The sequence below is a fragment of the Protopterus annectens genome, chromosome 9.part0 (genome assembly GCF_019279795.1).
Source record: "Protopterus annectens isolate FY-2018-M chromosome 9.part0, PAN1.0, whole genome shotgun sequence".
Lineage (NCBI taxonomy): Eukaryota > Metazoa > Chordata > Ceratodontiformes > Protopteridae > Protopterus > Protopterus annectens.
In genome coordinates, this window is record NC_056743.1 from 781,712,273 (window position 1) to 781,731,456 (window position 19,184).

General features: G+C 37.4%; 1 protein-coding gene across 3 annotated transcripts in view; it reads left to right on the plus strand.

Moving 5' to 3' along the window:
• Nucleotides 1-19,184, plus strand: part of LOC122811523 (transient receptor potential cation channel subfamily M member 4-like) — a 1,266,622-nt gene that overhangs the window by 540,524 nt on the left and 706,914 nt on the right. For all 3 annotated transcript variants that reach the window (XM_044083407.1, XM_044083409.1, XM_044083408.1), the window contains one exon: nt 14,256-14,430. In XM_044083407.1, the coding sequence (XP_043939342.1) occupies nt 14,256-14,430 (175 nt within the window). The remainder of the gene's footprint in view (nt 1-14,255; nt 14,431-19,184) is intronic.

The window sequence follows — 19,184 nt, forward strand, 5'->3', positions numbered from 1 at the left end:
GGAGTGGAAAACATTTATTTGCCATATGAAGATACTTTGGAGCCTTCCATAAGAAACCAGTACAAAAGTTCAGTTGGAGTTGCGCATCAATGGAAGGAACAGGAAACTGTGGCGACTCTGACATAGTCAGTGTTGTGGAGTGATAGGCAAGTGAGTTCCCATATGAAGGAGCAATGGATGCCATAGGATGAAATAGAAGAGAATGTGACACAGGGCGATGTACGGAAGCTTTCTGTGGAATGCCCGAAGGAAACTGAGAACAAAGAATGTGTCCTGAGTTTAAAAGAAAATGATGCAAGAGAAGAGTTGCTTGGTTTAATAGGGATGGGCAGATATATTAAGATTAATAGACTACAGAAAGTCAAAACCCCAAAAATTAGAACATTGATAAAACAAATGAACACAGTAATTAGAACTATTCTTAGAGATTCATGCAATACAACAGAAGGAAATATGATATATTACTGTGTATCTAAATTAATATCGGTGTTACCACAAAAGCACAGGGCATTAAGGGAAAAGAAGGGGAAGAAATCAAATGCCATCATGAAAGTATCGAGCAGAGAAAACGATAAAGCAATTAGGACAAGACGTGTCCCAGTTAAGAGTACAGAAGAGGAAACAGATCAACAAAAATACTCAAAGATAAATGTGATGAAAGCAATGTGCAGTACCTGAACAGATCAGGATCTATCTATCATGTACTATCATAAGTAATAAACTAAAAATATCAGCACAGGCAGAAAAAACTTAGAATGTGCACAGATAAATCTAAAGGAAAAGTACAAAATAAGTAATTTATTAATGATCCAAAAAAGTTTTATAGAGAATTGGGAAACAAGAGAAAATAAATTGAAATGCCACCAAAAAAGAAGAAATAGAGGTGAAATATCTATGAAGATTCTGTGGAACATAACAAAGATGCTGAATGGATAGAAGTAAAAGAAATTGGAAAACCCTAGGCCCAAATGCAGTATCTAACTTCTAGCTAAAAGTATTAACATCTTTATATGAAAATTTTGCCACAAGTAAGAACTATCTATATGCGGACCCCGAACAAACACCAACCGAGTTAACAACAGGAAAAGCAAAACATCTGCTAAGAGCGAGCCTGCAAGCTATCCTAAAAACTATAGACCAATAACTTGTCTTCCAATGATGTATAAACTGTACACTGGAATTGATGCCACCAGAGTTTACAGTAATTTTGAAAAAAATCAGTTATGACAATAGAACAGAGGGTAACAAAAGCAAGCCATATGGAACAAAGGATCATTTGTTATTAAAGTCATAATGGAAAGGGGAAGAATCTAATTATGCCATGGAGATACTGCAAAAAAGCCTTTGAAAGTGTTCCACATCTACGGATAAGAGTGCATTAATATGTATAAGATGTACCCTACACTGATCGACTACATTGCAGTAACCATGAAATAGTGGCAAACCACTTTGCAGTTGAGCCATGATTAAGAACAAATTATTATTCCAGAGATGAAACATTCAAAGGGAGATATTCCAGAGTGACTCTGTCACTGTTGCTCTTTTGTCCTGTCCTTAACCCATTAAGTTGTTTACTTAACAGATTAGGCCATGGTTATAATTTGGCTCCCAGAAAACAACAAAGTGTAAAGACTTCTCATCTATTTTTTCTGGATAATTTAAAACTGTATAGTTCATCAGATGAGGAACTGAAAGCACAACTGCAAGGGGCCAAAACATTTTCAGATGGCATAAGAATGTCATTTGGTCCTGATAGATGTGCAAAAGCAACCTGTAAAGCAGCACTAACGAGACATCAGTTTGGGACAGGAATGTGATATAAAAAAACTTGAGCAAGAGGGAGTGTATAAATATTTGGGAATTGATGAAAGATCAACAATAAAACATTAATGCATAATGCAAATAAAGCTGACATCTAGGAACAAACTCCAAGCTATAAACCAATTTGCTCTTCCTGTCCTAACTTACAGTTTTGGAGTGACTTGACTGGCTCCAATAGCTGTAGGATTGGTTCGACAGGAAACCAAGAAGGATGCTTCATGCCTATCAAATGATTTTTAAAAATTAGTGTATACCGAGTCTGTATATTCCCCATTCTGAAGGAGGCATAGGACTCCTCAAAATTGATTACATGTATAGATCTGCAGTCGTAGGACTGCATACATATCTGCTGACCTCACAAGACCCAAATATAGCAAAAGTTTTAAAACATAAGGAGAATAAGTCCTAAGATGACTTCCCTACTTACTTTAGCAGAAGCATATCGGTGTCAAGCAGGAATAGAAATTAAATCAGAAGTAGATAAAAATCAGGCAGCAATTGAATGTGCCAAAAAATAAGAGAGAGAATATAAGGTGAAGGATCAGATGAAAAGGCAAGAAATGTGGAAAATGCATAAATTGAGTTGCAAGTATAGGAAACTCTTGGAATAACCTCAATTTAATCTGGATCGAATGCAGGAATGGTTAAGGAGAGGTGAATTTAAACCAGAAGGCGAAAGTTTAATATCATTGGCTCAAGATAGTGGACTATGTATATGATGGTTTACAAAGTCCATTGAACTTGTGGGAGAAACAAAAAAATGTAAGTTTTGTAAAACAGAACTGGAAACTGTCACACATCTTGCTGCTGGTTTTGATATACTAATGGCAGAAGGACTGTATACTGAAAGGCATGATAATGGGACAAGACTATTGCACTGGGGATTGTGCAAACATTATAATATTGAAATGACTGAAGAACATTGGAAACATGAGCCACAAAGCATCATAGAAAATTATGAAGTTTATATCACATGGGATCACTCATTACTAACAGTTCAACAAACAAATGTGAGAAAACCAGATATAGTAGTCCATGAGAAGAAGAAAAAAGTAGCATTGGTCATTGAAATTGCTACACCCAATGACTGCAGTGTCTTGCGCACAGTGAGACTAAGTCATAAAATACTAGGATTTGCGGACATAAATGAGGGCAATGTGGAAGAAGGATAACCAGACAGTTCCAATAGTAGTAGGAGCAATGGGTCTTCTAAAAAAAGAATCTACAGTCTTACTTGGATATATTACCAGTTATATGTGACCTCTATGAATTGCAGGAGGAGTCATTACTGGACACATTGCAGATGGCGCAAAGAGTAGTTTTGGCTGACATCAAAGACTGAAACAATACTAATTTCATGAACTTTAATTATACTTTGACTTGGGAATGGGGTCCATTCCCGTCATGGTATTAGAAGCACAAAACAGTTGTAGAAATTAAAAAAAAAAAAAAAAAACAGGTTGTTGGAGTTTGGCAATGGCTGCAGCTTCATACAGCAGAGAATTATCCATTTCTACAACTGTATCACCGGTGATGTAGACACAGAGTTTTCCATGGAAATGATTTATGAGCTTCAGCAAAATCTTTAATATTCAGCAATATCACTACAAATAAACTGCGAGGAATATTTTTGAGATTCCTACCTACTGTGAGGATAGTCTCATTAAAGGAAATAACTTATTTGAGGTATAACTGCTGATTTAAAATACAGAGATTCACCTTTCCAGAAGCTCTAATAACAAATGTTCTGTAAGAGTATGTTCACATAGTAGCCTAGATATGTTGTCAGTCACCACTCTGGTATTCTAAACAACTTCCATTCAAGTCATGCATCTAAAGACTAAATATGTCCCCTGAGGTTCAGAAAAAGAGAAAAAGGGGGGCTGTAATCACCTGAAGTGCCTGTTGTAGGTAGGACAGTTTGTGCAATCGCAGAAAATTCAATTCAGGAACCATTTTAGACTCAATGAGGAAAACTTCATTATCAAAACATGCAATCAAAGGATTTACTAATGTCAGGGAGAACAGCACAAGCCCTCTACTGGGTTTGATTGGTCATATTCCAGCATATATCAGTTATAAAACTAAATCAGAGCAGACTGACACTGGTTGTTTCATACAATTATTCTGTAGACATTTTTATCCAAGCAACTAACTAGCCTCTTCCTCACTTGATATCTTCTACATGACATTGTCTTCCACCAGTGTCAGCTCACAGGTTTCTCATTAGCTCCACTTTATAAAGTGACAGCACCATGACCTCATTCCAGTGCTCTGGAACTTCAGTAGTGTAGAGTGAGTGGCTTGTCGGGGGAACTGTAAGTACATTTTCCTGGTACTTCAGGAACCTCACATTATATTAACATTAACCTTGTGTCTTACCTGCTCTCAACTCCAGTTTCCTTTCTGTAAATTCCTTTGCTAACTGTCTTTGTCAGATGTCCTCTTTTCCCCCCTTTCCTTCCAAGCTGACACTTCATTTCTTCTGTTTTGTAAAGGAGAAAATAAATAATCCTTAGAGGAATTCTGCATTTCCACATCTGAAGTATACTCCTCCCAAATAATCCTTAGAGGAATTCTACATTTCCACATCTGAAGTATACTCCTCCCAAATAATCCTTAGAGGAATTCTGCATCTCCACATTTGAAGTATACTCCTCCCAAATAATCCTTGGAGGAATTCTACATTTCCACATCTGAAGTATACTCCTCCCAAATAATCCTTAGAGGAATTCTGCATCTCCACATTTGAAGTATACTCCTCCCAAATAATCCTTAGAGGAATTCTACATTTCCACATCTGAAGTATACTCCTCCCAAATAATCCTTAGAGGAATTCTGCATCTCCACATCTGAAGTATACTCTTCCCAAATAATCCTTAGAGGAATTCTGCATTTCCACATCTGAAGTATACTCCTCCCAAATAATCCTTAGAGGAATTCTGCATTTCCACATCTGAAGTATACTCCTTCCTCTTGTTTACCAGTCTTTGCACTTTTATCTTAACACTGCTCCTTTTCCATACATATTAAAATGTCTTTCTTCTCCCCTTTTAGCCTTTGCTTTATCTTTCCTTGATTTGTATCTGCTATAGTAGCCTTTTTTTAAGCTTCTTTCTGCTCCTGATTAGACTCCTTTCCTTTACTCATGGAATGCTGCTTATTTTTCAAGGGTTGTCTCCATCCAAGTTGCGTCACACTTGTCTCTTCTTTCTGCCTTGTTGATTTTCTCCTAGCCTTTTTTTCTGTAGCTGTTCATATAATCCTCTCTATTTTTATCCATATGCTGTTTATTCCCCTGTAGTTTTCTAGATTGCTATTTTAGTCTGAGGGCTTTCTCATAATTTAAAACAGTTTACCTTTCTGCAGTTCTATCCTTTAATTTTATGTTTGCTTGTTGTGTCCCCTTCACTTTTAGCAAACCAGACAACTGCATGGTCACCGTTACGTACGGGTATATCAACAAGTAGCTCAAGAAACTCTTCATACATACTAAGTGCAATGGATACACTTTTAGCCTTGCCTGCTGCTCCTGTTACTAGCTGAGTACAGACCTCTTCATCTGGTTACATCCCCTATTTCTTTCTGTCTCCTTGATTATTCAGTATGCATCATGGCAATTAGTTTAATGTTGTTGTAAGGTATTTTCCTGCCTCATGAAGTTATCCACTTTATCTGATTATTATTTATAGTTTGTAAGATCAAAAAAACCCAAGACTGAAATAGAAATGCTCAAGACCACAAACTCGAACAATCAAAAGGATGAAACTACCAAACACCGATGTTCATATGCTCGAAAATGTCTGATACTCCCAGCGAGATTCCATGACTCCGAAACTATTGCTTGCAACACCCGGTGGATCAGAAAATCAAATGTGAAAAGTACACGTGCACAACTTAGACATCAACAACTTAGCCTTCCTGGTAGATACATCAATGCAAACCTCCTTAAAACAAAACAATAGTGAAGACTCGTATCCTAGAATGCACTCCCATACATAAAAGTACAATGGCGATAACAATGTGTTGAATGAGACTGAGTGTGTAATAAATATTCCTGCCAGCACTTAAAGGTACAAGTGAGGTACACAATGCACCACAGCAGATGCACACCTTGTACAAACAATAAAATAACTGAACAAAACTACCATGCAGTGCTGCATAAACTGATAGACTTAATTAAAACATATAAAATAATATTGAAACCAGCCCTGAAGGGGTGTAGACCGCTGAGGAGATGATTTAATTAGTTATTATCTTTTAAACAGTAAGAGTTGCTTTTTAATGTTGAATCTCAGGAAGGGCTTTGAGCCTGAAAGTAATAATTCCTTTATTTTATATGTTTTAATAGTCTTTATCAGTTTATGCAGCACAGCGTGCTGGTGCCGTTCAGTTATTTTATCATTTGTACAGTCTGTTTTTGCTGGTTTGGACCTTCAGCATTCCTTGGTTTTGTTATTTTGGATTTAGATGTACACCTTGAGCAGCAATGCAACAGCCTTGAGAAAATCCAACACTGAGTAGTCTGTGGTGGTGTTAACAACCTGTATTAAACACTCTTGCCTTTGCAACACCTTCCTCCTCTTTGACAATGGCAGACATCCAATATCCATTCTCAGTCATATTTCATCAACACGGAGTTGTTCCCTGTCAAGAACCTCCATTACAGATGTTAAACATCTAACCCTCTGATACCATGTCTCAACTGAATTCTGTATCTAAGGCAACATGAGCTAATTCAGTACACCAATGTTCCAAAACTCCATTGGAAATATCAGTGAAAATTTACAACTCCTGACTGTCCTTGTAGCAAACTTCCTTGGCCTCCCACATAGATATCATTCCTCAAAATATTATAATAAATAGTTTCCCTCTTCTGGAAATGTACATTTAACACCCTCAAAAGTGCCGTTAATATCTGCCAGGTCCAGAAATGAAAGTGCCACCAATTTTTTTCACCCATTAGAAATGTAATACATTTTCCTTACACGGTTGCTGATCCTGAACTTTACACTTTAATCTGGATATTCTGGCCGAAGTGAAACAGGCATCCTTTGGGAACAGTGCCATTGATATTCATGTATATACTTTTTATAGCAGCAGTCTGGCAATCGGACATAATGTGCTTAACACTTGCTGTCAAATTTGCATTGGTAAGCAGCTCAAAAACACTGGCAGAAGTGGTTGTAAGTTTTCAGGGATTTTCTACTCATTATGCAATATACTAGGGGAATACTTTTGTATGTCTCACAGTGATGAACACAGGAATGTTTGCTGTATAGCAGGCAGTATATTGTGATTTGGTTAAGAACATTCCATCCATCAACCATAAATTTGCACTGTTCAGGTCCCTTACATTATTCTCTTAAAGGACTAATACTTCATTTCCTGGAAAAGCTTCTGATAACCTGTGGTGTGTAAACTTGCCATTTTTTAAGCTAAACATATCTACATTTATATTATCTAAAGTGATTTCCTTTTTAGATTGTACAATAACCATCCATACACAGGAATTCCTTTCCATTTTGTGACACTCATTGCATATCTGTGTCCACTGTTCCCGGGGGTGGTATAGCTCACTTCTGCCATAGTATGCCATTGTAAACTCCAGTGCACACCCTTCTGCACCTGTCATTTTAAACGTCCAGGGTTCAAGCTTCTGAATACTGGCATTTGGGTACTTTTGGCCTTTTGATTGTTCGAGCTTGCAGTCATGAGCACTTGCCTTTTGGTCTTCTCTTCTTTCATCCTTACCAACTATTACCCAGTTTATCATCTCTTTCAAAATGTTGTGATTAATATGTTGTATTGCCTCTCGAGCTCACTTTTTTCCCCTAATATGACTGTTGGGCTGCTTAATTTTGATGGTGTTTGAGACTCCTCTTATCCTTGCTTGGATCCTCATAACTGAAATACCTCGGAATATGTGCTATGCTTAATACATAGACTGCTAACCTTTCTGACTTATCTGGAGAACTGACATGGAATCTCCATATCTCTGTCCTTTTCATCATTTGACCAAGTTTTTGTCTCACCTACTGTCTGCTTTCCCTCTAACATAACTGTTTGAAACTCCACCCCTTTTTTGCCTGAAATCTTGGCATTGCTCCACATTACCTTCTGCCTTTTTCTGCTACTTATGCCTTCTCATTTCCTGTCCCATTTCCACATTACTTGCCACTTTTGATATATACCCTGTGTCACAGTCCTGTTTACACCTCTGTGTACTCATTGTTTTTCTGCCTTCTGAGTCTTGCAAACCTTCTTCAGACCAAATTCAGTTAAGGCTAATGTTATCCGTGAAAGCACTAACCATTTATTAAAGAGTTATACCCTGGCCGTGGTTCAGTATGTGTTCATTTTGTTATTTTTAATCGCATTTAGTAATTTTTACATCCCTACTTTTCATCCTAGTAGCTGGTGTGATTTGCTCGCTAATTTAATTTGTTTATTATTTCATCTGGAACTAATGCTTTAATGTAGGAGCTGAAACATTGCAACATTATTTCAGTGCAGTAGAGCAGACAGAGAAGAGGGTACTGCCGTTTGCATATTGCTTTTGGGGTTTTTGTTTTGTTTTTTTTGTCTTGAGTGTCTGTATAAAATACAAAAAAAACATGTTACAGGGGCTGTGGTAAAAATATAAGGAAAATTAGAGATTTTCTGTAAAACTGCTGATAGCTGAGAGAAATGGTTTACATGCATTATGATCAACTATAGTCTTAACAGTATTTCTGAACTATGTATAGTTTTGCACAACTTCCATAATTTTCTTATATGTAGCCCTGTCCTTGTTAAAATAGATTTTGGATGGCATTATGAATAACATTCCAATAGAAATCCATCCACTCAAGAAGACTTAAGCCAATTGACATATGCTCGATTTACAGAGGGCACACTGATTGGGTATCTAATCATTGTGCATGCTTTTGAACATTAATATTGATTTATTGTATAATCCTAAATATTCTTGATGAGCTCCCTATAAAGGGAAACACCGTTGTTCCAGGTGATTTTTAACTACCCAGTGATAAATTGGGGGACCTATGCCACCAATGTAGGATATGCACAAACAATCTCAGATTATATAAACAAGAACTCCCTTGACCACATTAAGCAGCCCGAGGAAAGAATACTTAATCTGGTCCTAGCAAACCTAGCATGTGTCCATACCATCCCCAAGATATCCCCCTCACTGGTAAAGTCTGACCACAAACAAGCAACCTTCTCCATAAAATACTCCAAATTCATAATAAGTAAACATAACAGAATTAAGGGACCACAGACATGCAATTTTTAAACTCAGACTAGCTACAGAAGCCAAAGAGAACTGCAAATCCTTTAGTTATGTCAGGAAAATAAGAAATACCTCTCAGTATTGCTTACTGATTATTCATAATGGTGCTATCCACTCTGATCCAGTGGATATTGTACTGGTAAGAAAATTTAGTGCTAGCTTCACCCCAAAGACATCCATTCAATGCCTACTTACCCCAGATGAAGTCAAGCCACCAACCATCATGAAAGACTATGTATTGAAAGATGTCTGCAAAATGAAGAAAATTGTGTTTTGTATCCTGGAAAAAGTAGTAGTGAGTGACTGAAGAGGAAATTGGTCTTCATTTGTGGAATATAGGGAAATATGCTGCCAAGTTTTATTAAATGCTACACAACCTCCTGGGATAAATGATAGAATATCAATAAGTAGTTTGTTAGCTTTGAAGGTGGACAGAATTTAAAATTTCTATGTATTCAACATTCAAAATTAAATAGTATTTAAACAATATAAGTATTAGATGTATGTTTCACTGGTTTGTGTGTTTTCTGTATTAAGATTTATCATTTTAAGATGTAATAAAATACTGAATTGTATATTGGGTTTTATATGTATATGTGACTTTTAAAATATTAAGGAAGTATTCACTTTAAGAAGATGACTGTTTTAATTAATCAATGATTTTCACTGATTCTTCACTGTTTTAAAAAAATGTGATTTTTGGTATCTTGTGCTATCTGATGAAGTTCCATTGTATAGATTAAAGGAACAAAAGAACTAATCTTTAACAATGTGCTCCCAGTGTACTTCTTGCAGTAGGAACCGGTTCTTAGTGTTTAAAATGAAGAATGCCTCGTCCATCAGACTTGACAACATTCTTGGTTGTCTAATCAATAGAACTCAACAAGCATTAGTGGACTCACTCCACAACCTCTTTAACCTGAGCCTAGCAACTGGTTTTGTCCCACAGGTGTGATAAACAGCTGATATGATGCCAGTTCACAAGGGCTGCCCCACACTGACCAAGGGAATTACAGATGTATCAGTTTAATGATACAAAATGGACGTGGCTGGAATTGGTGCATTACATATACTGTAGCTTCATACATTTCTGACCAATGCGGTCATATGAGTATGATATGAGAATTAAGACCAGAGTGGCTGCAGTATAATGGTCTTGAAAGCCTGATGTACTATGAGATGTATGTTCATACTGATGGTGGTCACTGTACTGGGAGGAAGTCCCTTCCTCCAAGATGTAATCGCCTCCAAGATGCCTATAATATATGGAAAAAGACTGCACATGCCCTGGATGGGTCACATGGGGCTGTGCCCTCTCCAAATAAAATGATGGAGTTACCTATGAATAAAGGTGAAGTTTTCTATTCTATTGGTATGCATATTTCAGGTTTTTATGGTATGTCTATTTTGACTGTGTGCATTTTAACTGGACAGCTTTGTCGAGACTTTTCATCATTGTAGTGTCAATGTAATGATGATCATTAAACTGTTGCACCGTCAAGGATTATTTTCTAGTTAGCATCAGTTCATACTCTGGTGAAGATCCACGCATGTTTAGAAAGCTTTATGTAAACGCTGTCAATTCTTTGCAAAAATTGCACAGTTCCTCTACAAATGATTTTCTTTTTCTGAAAAGGTCTGCACTTGTTCCCATGCTGAAATATTCTGAAAGTGACCTGTTCTGTAACACATCAGTACCTATAAGACTCTTTTTAATGTAAGGAACTTAGTCTGACCCTACTCCTAACCAAAAAGGGTAAAATATGAGCCATACCCTTTAAAATAGTCATAGATAGCCCATTTTAGTAAACATTTAGGTGTCTTTCTATCAGATGTCAAGGATTTTCTTGAACTTAGATGTTCTCTTTACTTTTTTCTTCCAATTTAGTAAACCCAACAATCTTTTAAGATAAACATTGGCACATGCTTGAAGTGGGTGGCCATGGTGGTGCAGCGGTTAGTGTTGCCACCTCACAGCAAGAGGTTCTCCAGTTCGATCGTCGGCTGGGGTGCCTTCTGTGTGGAGTCTGCATGTCCTCCCTGTGGTCGCACGGGTTTCCTCCGGGTGCTCCGGTTTCCTCCCACATCCCAAAGACATGCTGTAGGTGGATGGATTGGACACTCTAAATTGGCCCTAGGCATGAGTGCATGCATGTGTGTGCCTTCTGTGGAAGGTTGGGTGCCAGGCTGCCAACTTGACACACTGTAAAATTCCACTGCTAATCATGAGCGGACAGGTGATCCGCTGTGGCGACCCCTAACCGGGAAAAGCTGAAAGAAGAAGTTGGCACATGCTTGAAGTAGAATATGTTCCTTTGCTTGCCCCTTTCATTTGACATTTTCTTTTTTTGTAAATGTGCCTGCAAGACTTATTTTGGACATTATATTACATCGTGCATTATGTTAGTAAGTTTTGGTGTCTTCAAAACCTGTAAACAGAAGATATGCTGAGAATATAAATGCTTAAGTGAAATTTGTTTATTGGAAAGTCAATACACATCATTTCTCACAACAGACACCTTCAAAAAACAAAAAAGGTACTTCCTTACAGTAAACATAAGCAAAACAACTGGCAACCTGCTGTCAAAATGGAGTATGCAGTCAAGGAACTGGCTGTTTCAAAGTAATGCGAAGACCTGAAGATCTGATATGCGTTGATAGCAGCAACACAAGCTTTATAAGGGGCATGTGCTAGCCAATGCTCGGTATGAGTGTGATGTCATGGTTTGTGGAAGGGGAGACATTTGACAGCTACAGAGTCAGATTATATAGTAAATAATACTGCTGCATTGAAGTTTCTTGCTACATTCCTTCATGAAGTAAATTTTGCCATTTCTCAGATAAATTAAAAAACATGCGTTTTCTGTTTGCAAAATTATCCATCTTGACAAACTTGGCTAATTCAACTGTATGCAATACATAATAGTCCCCATCAAAAATAATTGTGTTGAAGTTTTGGGTCAAAATCATCACAAATTGCAAATTGTACATGGCAACATTTAACAGTCTGAGGGCATGAAGTTAAATATGGCAGTTTACAGTATTTTACACCAACTGCCAATATAGCTGTTTTACCACACATTATAAGTAACTTCTGACTGTATCTATGTGCTGAAAAGATAGTTTCAGTACTCTTTAAAAAGATTATTTTGCATTTGCTATGTAAAATCGCAATCTAATCTGCACGTGTATAAGCATTGTATTGCTTTACTTAATGAAGGATATACATAAAACAAAAGATTATTTTGCATTTGCTATGTAAAATCGCAACCTAATCTGCACATGTATAAGCATTGTATTGCTTTACTTAATGAAGGATATACATAAAACAAAAGTATGAATAATTTAAATCAAACTTGAAAATAGTCACAAGTCTGAACATGCTTTAACTCCAGCAAGTTTCCAATAGTATAAATAAATAATCACTTACATGTTACTTCCAGCTGGATCTATGTTGCATACCTTCATGTACAAATGCTGTCAAGTAATTTGTCTTACATCTCAAACAGGTTGTTTCCCAATACATACTGTTTAACTAAATGTTAGCAACATGCTGGAAAATTATCTTCCAGTTTTTATTGCCTCTTAGTTTCTAAGTTTGACTATACGTCTTTTGCCAGTTTCACTGCTGTCTACCTCTAATGTGAGTCAACATTCACCACTAACAAATGATATCTAATAGTTTCATTTGGAAGTTGAAGCTTTGCTTGTAGGCTATTCTTCTACTCTTTAATACTGAAAACCATTACTTGTTCCAAACTCATGGAGTACAGGCTTAGTGGCAATATTTTTAAATTTTTATAGTAATAAGTATATAAATACACCATAGTTAGCACAGAAGTACAATATAATAATTATAACCAAAAAAGTAAGAGCAGTGGTTGACTGGGATGGCACACCATGATCAAAATAGTTGAGAGATGGACATAAACAGTTAGACAAAAATGGAGAAAATAAACATGGCTGGTCATAAAAGTTAGCTTTATTATCCAACAGTAGGTTCATGGGTCATTACTAGGTAGTGGCTCAGAAAAATAAGTTGTAGCCTTGTAAAAGCACTTCTCACTGCATGAAGTCCCCTTTCATTTGAATTCTGAGTACAAGCCTGGGAAGAATTTGTGATTTCCCATCCATTTGTCTAGTCTCTATTTGAAGATAGGGACTTACTATATTTAATTTGAAATGGTAGCCTGTTACAAAGAAGATGAATTCTTTGGGTAGAATATTTACTCTGCCAACAGGTTCTGTTTATATTTTGGTATAGGGTTGGGTTCTTATGCAGGTGTTTGCGGTGGTAGTGGATTTGTATGAGATCACATAGGACAGTCATGTAAAGCCCTGTAAGCTAGGCAGTGGTCACCTTTTATGAGTGTGACACAGAAAAGAGACATAAAGTTTTAAGGTGGTCAGTGTACCACATAGTACTCAAACCCTTAATTTTCTTGGTGAGAAATTATTGGGGTTTCTACCAAGTGTCTGGATCAGTGCATGCTAAGTGGGACATTATATTCTATAACAGGCCCAGTATGAGAGGAATATAAATGTACAATACCATGTTTGAATCTGGAAGATATTCCTTTGATGATCAGCTGGACCACATAAAAGACTTTCTTGCAATAGTAGACATGGTGGTCAAAACAGAGTTCATTGTTCACAAACAGTTCCTGTTCACCATCAGTTTTCAGGACAGTGCCATTTATGTAGTACATGGGTTGTTCTGTTGCATCTATATCAGAACATCGAAACCGACAATGTCGAACACTCACATGAGTGAATATTCATGTACTTGACAATAGTATTGTGGGGAGCTGTGCCCCCCACGCTAAATATATATTCCTACTCCGTGATCGCAAAGCAGTGAATAATGGGCAAAAATCCCGGTCTTCACTGTACCGCGAACAAACTTAAACTTTGAGGACGTGATTTTTCACTCGTGTGAGCGTTCGACATTGTTTTGATGTTCTGATATAGACCCGTTCTGTTTACCAAAAGAGAAGATATTACACTTTTTGGCATTTAACTTTAATAAAGCTGGCTTTTATAGATTCTAGTCATGTTCCACAATTTGTTCTCACTTTAACTGTAAGTTGTAGATCAAAGCTACTTAAAACTGATGCCATGTATTTAATTTTCACAGTGGAGAGCAGTGCCAATGTGGATATTCACGAAGTTGTCACAAATCTGTGGCAGTGGAGGACAACTTTGGGGCAGCCATCATAACTAAATGGCATACATCACAACACACAACAGAGGAGCCCACAGATGCCTTTGGAGATGTTGAGTTTGCAGGTGCAGGAAAAAAGTACAGGAAGGTAAGAAACATATCACAGCTAACATTTTTTTTGCCAACATTGAAGTCATCCTCTTTTTGCCCCAAGATACGACAAGAGTTCTGTTTCGGAAATAGTCACAACCATATAGTGGAATGACTTTTACCTCTCTGTAGTATATGACTGAATGAATGACGGTTTATTATCTTATTACAAATAACTTCAGCTTTTTATGTTTGCCACTGTACTAGTCTCCGGCTTTCCTGTCCTGGGATATAAAAATGTTTTACTTGCACTCCAGGCTCTTATGACCGATTGGCCTTAATGGGAGGTTGTTTTTTTTTTTTCCCTTCTGTAGAGATGTAGTGTATGGCTGTGATGCTGCTACTGCATCAGTGGTGAAGGACCTGCATCAATAGTGCAGTACTTAATCAGTACTACAGGACTGTAGGATTTCACATCAGTGGTGCAGTACTTAATCAGTACTACACACATCAGTGGTGCAGTACTTAATCAGTACTACAGGACTGTAGGATTTCACATCGGTGGTGAAGTACTTAATCAGTACTACAGGACTGTAGGATTTCACATCAGTGGTGCAGTACTTAATCAGTACTACAGGACTGTAGGAATTCACATCAGTGGTGAAGTACTTAATCAGTACTACAGGACTGTAGGATTTCATATCAGTGGTGCAGTATTTAATCAATACTACAGAGCTGTAGGATATCACATCAGTGGTGCAGTACTTAATCAGTACTATAGGACTATAGGATTTCACATTGGTGGTGCATTACTTAATCAGTACTACAGGACTTGTGCTGTTTGCGCAAGATGCAATACTCATCCCATCAGTGGTACAGAGGTATTGAACCTGCCAAATTATAGTGCAGGGCATGAGGTGCTGAGTGGATAGTGTTACATTTAACTTGTGATATTCGGTTTCTGACAGAAGACAAATATGCAGAGATATCAGATCCTCATGCATATTACATGAACTCCCCATAAATGGGGTTGTTTGCACTTAAGCCTATTACTGTTACTGAAATCTGAATATATACTACAGATGTTTTTGTCCACCCAGCCTGAGAGAAAGCACACATTTCATGAAGTATTTAACACCCTCCTAACTGGTGTTTTCATGGTTCCCTCCTATCGCCATTCCCATAGAACAGTTCTGTTTACAGCCACACAGACCTGCTTCTCACAGTCTCTAGCACTAAAGCACTTGTTATCCCATTGTCCACAATTCCTTTGTTTGATGGTAAATCTGCCCCTCCAGCTTTTTTTGTGTCTGTGGGCTCTTTAAACGTCACAACACTTCTGCTTTGCTAATTCTCTCCTGCCACGGTGATCTAGTCTAGGTTATACTTATAACAGTTCACATCACTAGTTGGTCAGGAGGGTAAATGAACTAGTGTTACACAATAAATTGCCATGTGCTTGCTGTTCTGGGTGTGTAACTGATTTCTCAATGCTGATCAGATCAGGGAAGGAAAGGAATAACCCCCCAAGCAATAACACATTTAGATAGAAAGACAGCATTTTTGTGATGTTCTTGGCAAAAATAATTTGCAGAAAAGGACTTCATAAGTTTCACTAAACAAGTATCGGTATCTTTTCTTATTGTTTGCTGCTCCACTGTCACAGAGACACTTGGCCATGAAACTTGAGTATTGTTTTAAGAGAAAAGAGAAATTCTTTGGTCTGTGCCAATAATACAGTTTAACAGTGATAAAATATCTGCATATTGGGAAAGTCAGTAACAAGCCCGTGTTCCCAAGTATATGTATTCTTTCAGTCACTGAGTTAACCTACAACCTTGTTTACTAACTGGGGATATTTACTAATTACTTATGAATGTGTGCTTACCTTATTCAATCTGCTATGAGTATTCAGCTTGCAGTTAAGCTAAACCATTTGTAACTCTCTAACCACACCTACACACACACACGCACACACACACACACACGCACACACACGCACACACACACACACACACACACACACACACACACACACACACACACACACACACACACACACGTCAAACAAAGCAGGACTCTAGCCACTTTTAAAACTTGATCTGAATAATTGGATGAACATAAATTCCTCCATGGGTTACCCTTCATCACCTTTCTAGGAAAAGGGTCTGGACACTATTGAATTACACAGAAATTGAAGGGACAATTTGACTAAGATATTAATAGTTCTATTATCAACCTGTGGGCCAATAATATGCTTTCTGGTGTACCTCTCAGCTTTTAGAATCATAGCAAGGGGCCATTAAATTCATAACAGTGGGTCAAAGTCATAGCACTTAAAATTTGCATATTTGTAAATTTGCACCTCTGGAGGTGAGGGCCAAAAAATGTGTAAATTTAACCTTTTACCAGTTACACTCTGTAAAATTAATACCCTTGTGATGCTAATAGATGCACATCTACATAGCTATACTAGAAAAACAAATCTTTACTGCACTGTAAAAAAATAAACATTTTCTTGGCTTGTTATTTAGTTTGCACAATTAGTATACATTTTGTATATTTTATTAGACGAAACATTCATTTATGTTGTGGATAAATAAAAGCACATAAGTCACCACAGCCTAGAATGAAACCAGGCTCCAAGCATTGCTAACGAGCCACACAGACTAAACTTTTATTGCCTGTTTCAGACATTTTTAATGTAATTTCTCCCTCCTTCAGAAATAAAAATGATTTTGCTCATATAATATATAGATCCAGTGACAGCAGCATTCCAAAGCTGGTTTAACACCTGACTAAAATAGTGCCTATAAGCTTTTTCATTTTTTGCATTTAAACATACTGCATTTTTACAGCCCTGCATCCTTCCTGATAGAGGTCTGCTTTTAATCAAATAAAAGAATAAATACATAAATAAAAAATATATATATTTCAGCTCACTGCTGTCTGAACCATACAGTGAAATCCCCTCCACTGTGCCATTTTAACCACTTAGCTCAAGAATCAGGAACAAAGACCCAAAATCGGGCACAAAGTTTTAATATTGATCTTACACTGTATATGCATAAAGTTGATAGTATGACACGTACTGCATTAGGTAGCATTTCCTGAACGATATGAAATCTAAAACTCATCATGTCAATTATTGACTACAATCAACTGCACTTTGCCGAGAAGTCACAGATTTTTAGGACCAGATTAAAAATATAAGGCAAAATCAGATTGAGGAGAGTTAAAAGCTATGACCTCTGCACACACACACACACACACACACACACACACACACACACACACACACACACACACACACACACACACACACACACACACAGCTCCCTATTGAAATGTCAGCACTCCAAATATCGAGTGCTGTCACTCTTGGGGGGGGGGGGGTCAAAACTGCAGGAGAAAAGTGAATCTCAGACATCTCTTTTCTCTTTAAAACTTCTATTTTTGTGCATGCCCAACAACTCTGAACTTATATATACTCACCATACTGTAGAGGAAAGAGAATGTTTCAGGAAATGGCCATCTCAGACTTTGTATATGCAAGTCCGTGTTTTTGGCCAGTCAGTTTCCATGTTTCGAGACTCATTCTACCAGGTCCCAACATTTCACTTGGTTAGCATACATCGTCAACAATTACAACCACATTTATGATTGCATGCATTTTAGATGTCTGAGATTAGATGAATGTATGACTACATAAATAAAGGCATATAAATGTATTTCACCTCACTGCTCTCAAGCCAACACAGTGCATATTATTGCAAGACTCCCACTCTCAACTTGTTAGCTCAAGAATCGCAAAGACCCAAAGTGAGGAGCAGATTTTATATATTGCTCTTACAGACTTAGAAAGTTGCTAGAATAATAAGCTTTGCATTAGCAAATGTTTTCTGAAAGATATGAACTCTGAAACCTGTGTGTTTATCAGTTAATGACTGCAATCAACAATTAACCATAAAACCACACATTTTATGAGGAACAGAAAAAAATGTCACTCTGCTGACTGTATTTTGCTCATACATTTCACCATGCCCATGATTTTGCCATAGTCATGACCCCATCACATGATGTTTAGCAGCAGCTTATGATGCAATGTGGACAACTAAGCAGCTGATAATGCAAACATGTTGACATCTTGTTTTGCTTACCTCTTGAATTAGCTGTAGTAAAAGTAATCGTACTTCCAGGTGTGCCGGGGGATTTTTCCATCAAGAGTTATTTTTTGTTTAGCCTCTTGGTTATTATATATATATTTTACAGAGCAGAGACACAGCAATGTTCTGAGAGAAGAATGTGAGTCTTCAGTAGGACTCTGCTATAGAAATGTTACATTTAGTTCATAGGATCATAGGTGGTTACTAAGCTAATGGCCTTAGCGTCTTTTTAAGCCTAGCCATCCTTGCCCCTGTTTTACCAATTATCAATGCCCAGGGACTAGAATGGCTTTGGTATATGCCTGTCCTAGGGCATGTACAAACTGCCCCTGTCCGTAAGGGCCACAGGCAACAAACCAGGGATGAATTTGCAATTTCCCATCCATTGGTCCAAACTGTATTTGAATAAGCTTTAGGGAATGAGGTGTCCACAGAAGGAATAATCTCTAACACCCATAACTGTCCCTCCAACATGCTTTTGCTTATGTCACAGACAAGGCTTAGAACTTTAGATTAGGTAATTCTAGAGCTATTTGTTATGTGAATGTGTAGCAGATCCATCAGGGCTGTATCAGAAAATGCCTTGTAGATTAGGCATAGATCACCCCACCAACTCCAGCTGTTGCAAATGCCTGTTCCTGTTCCA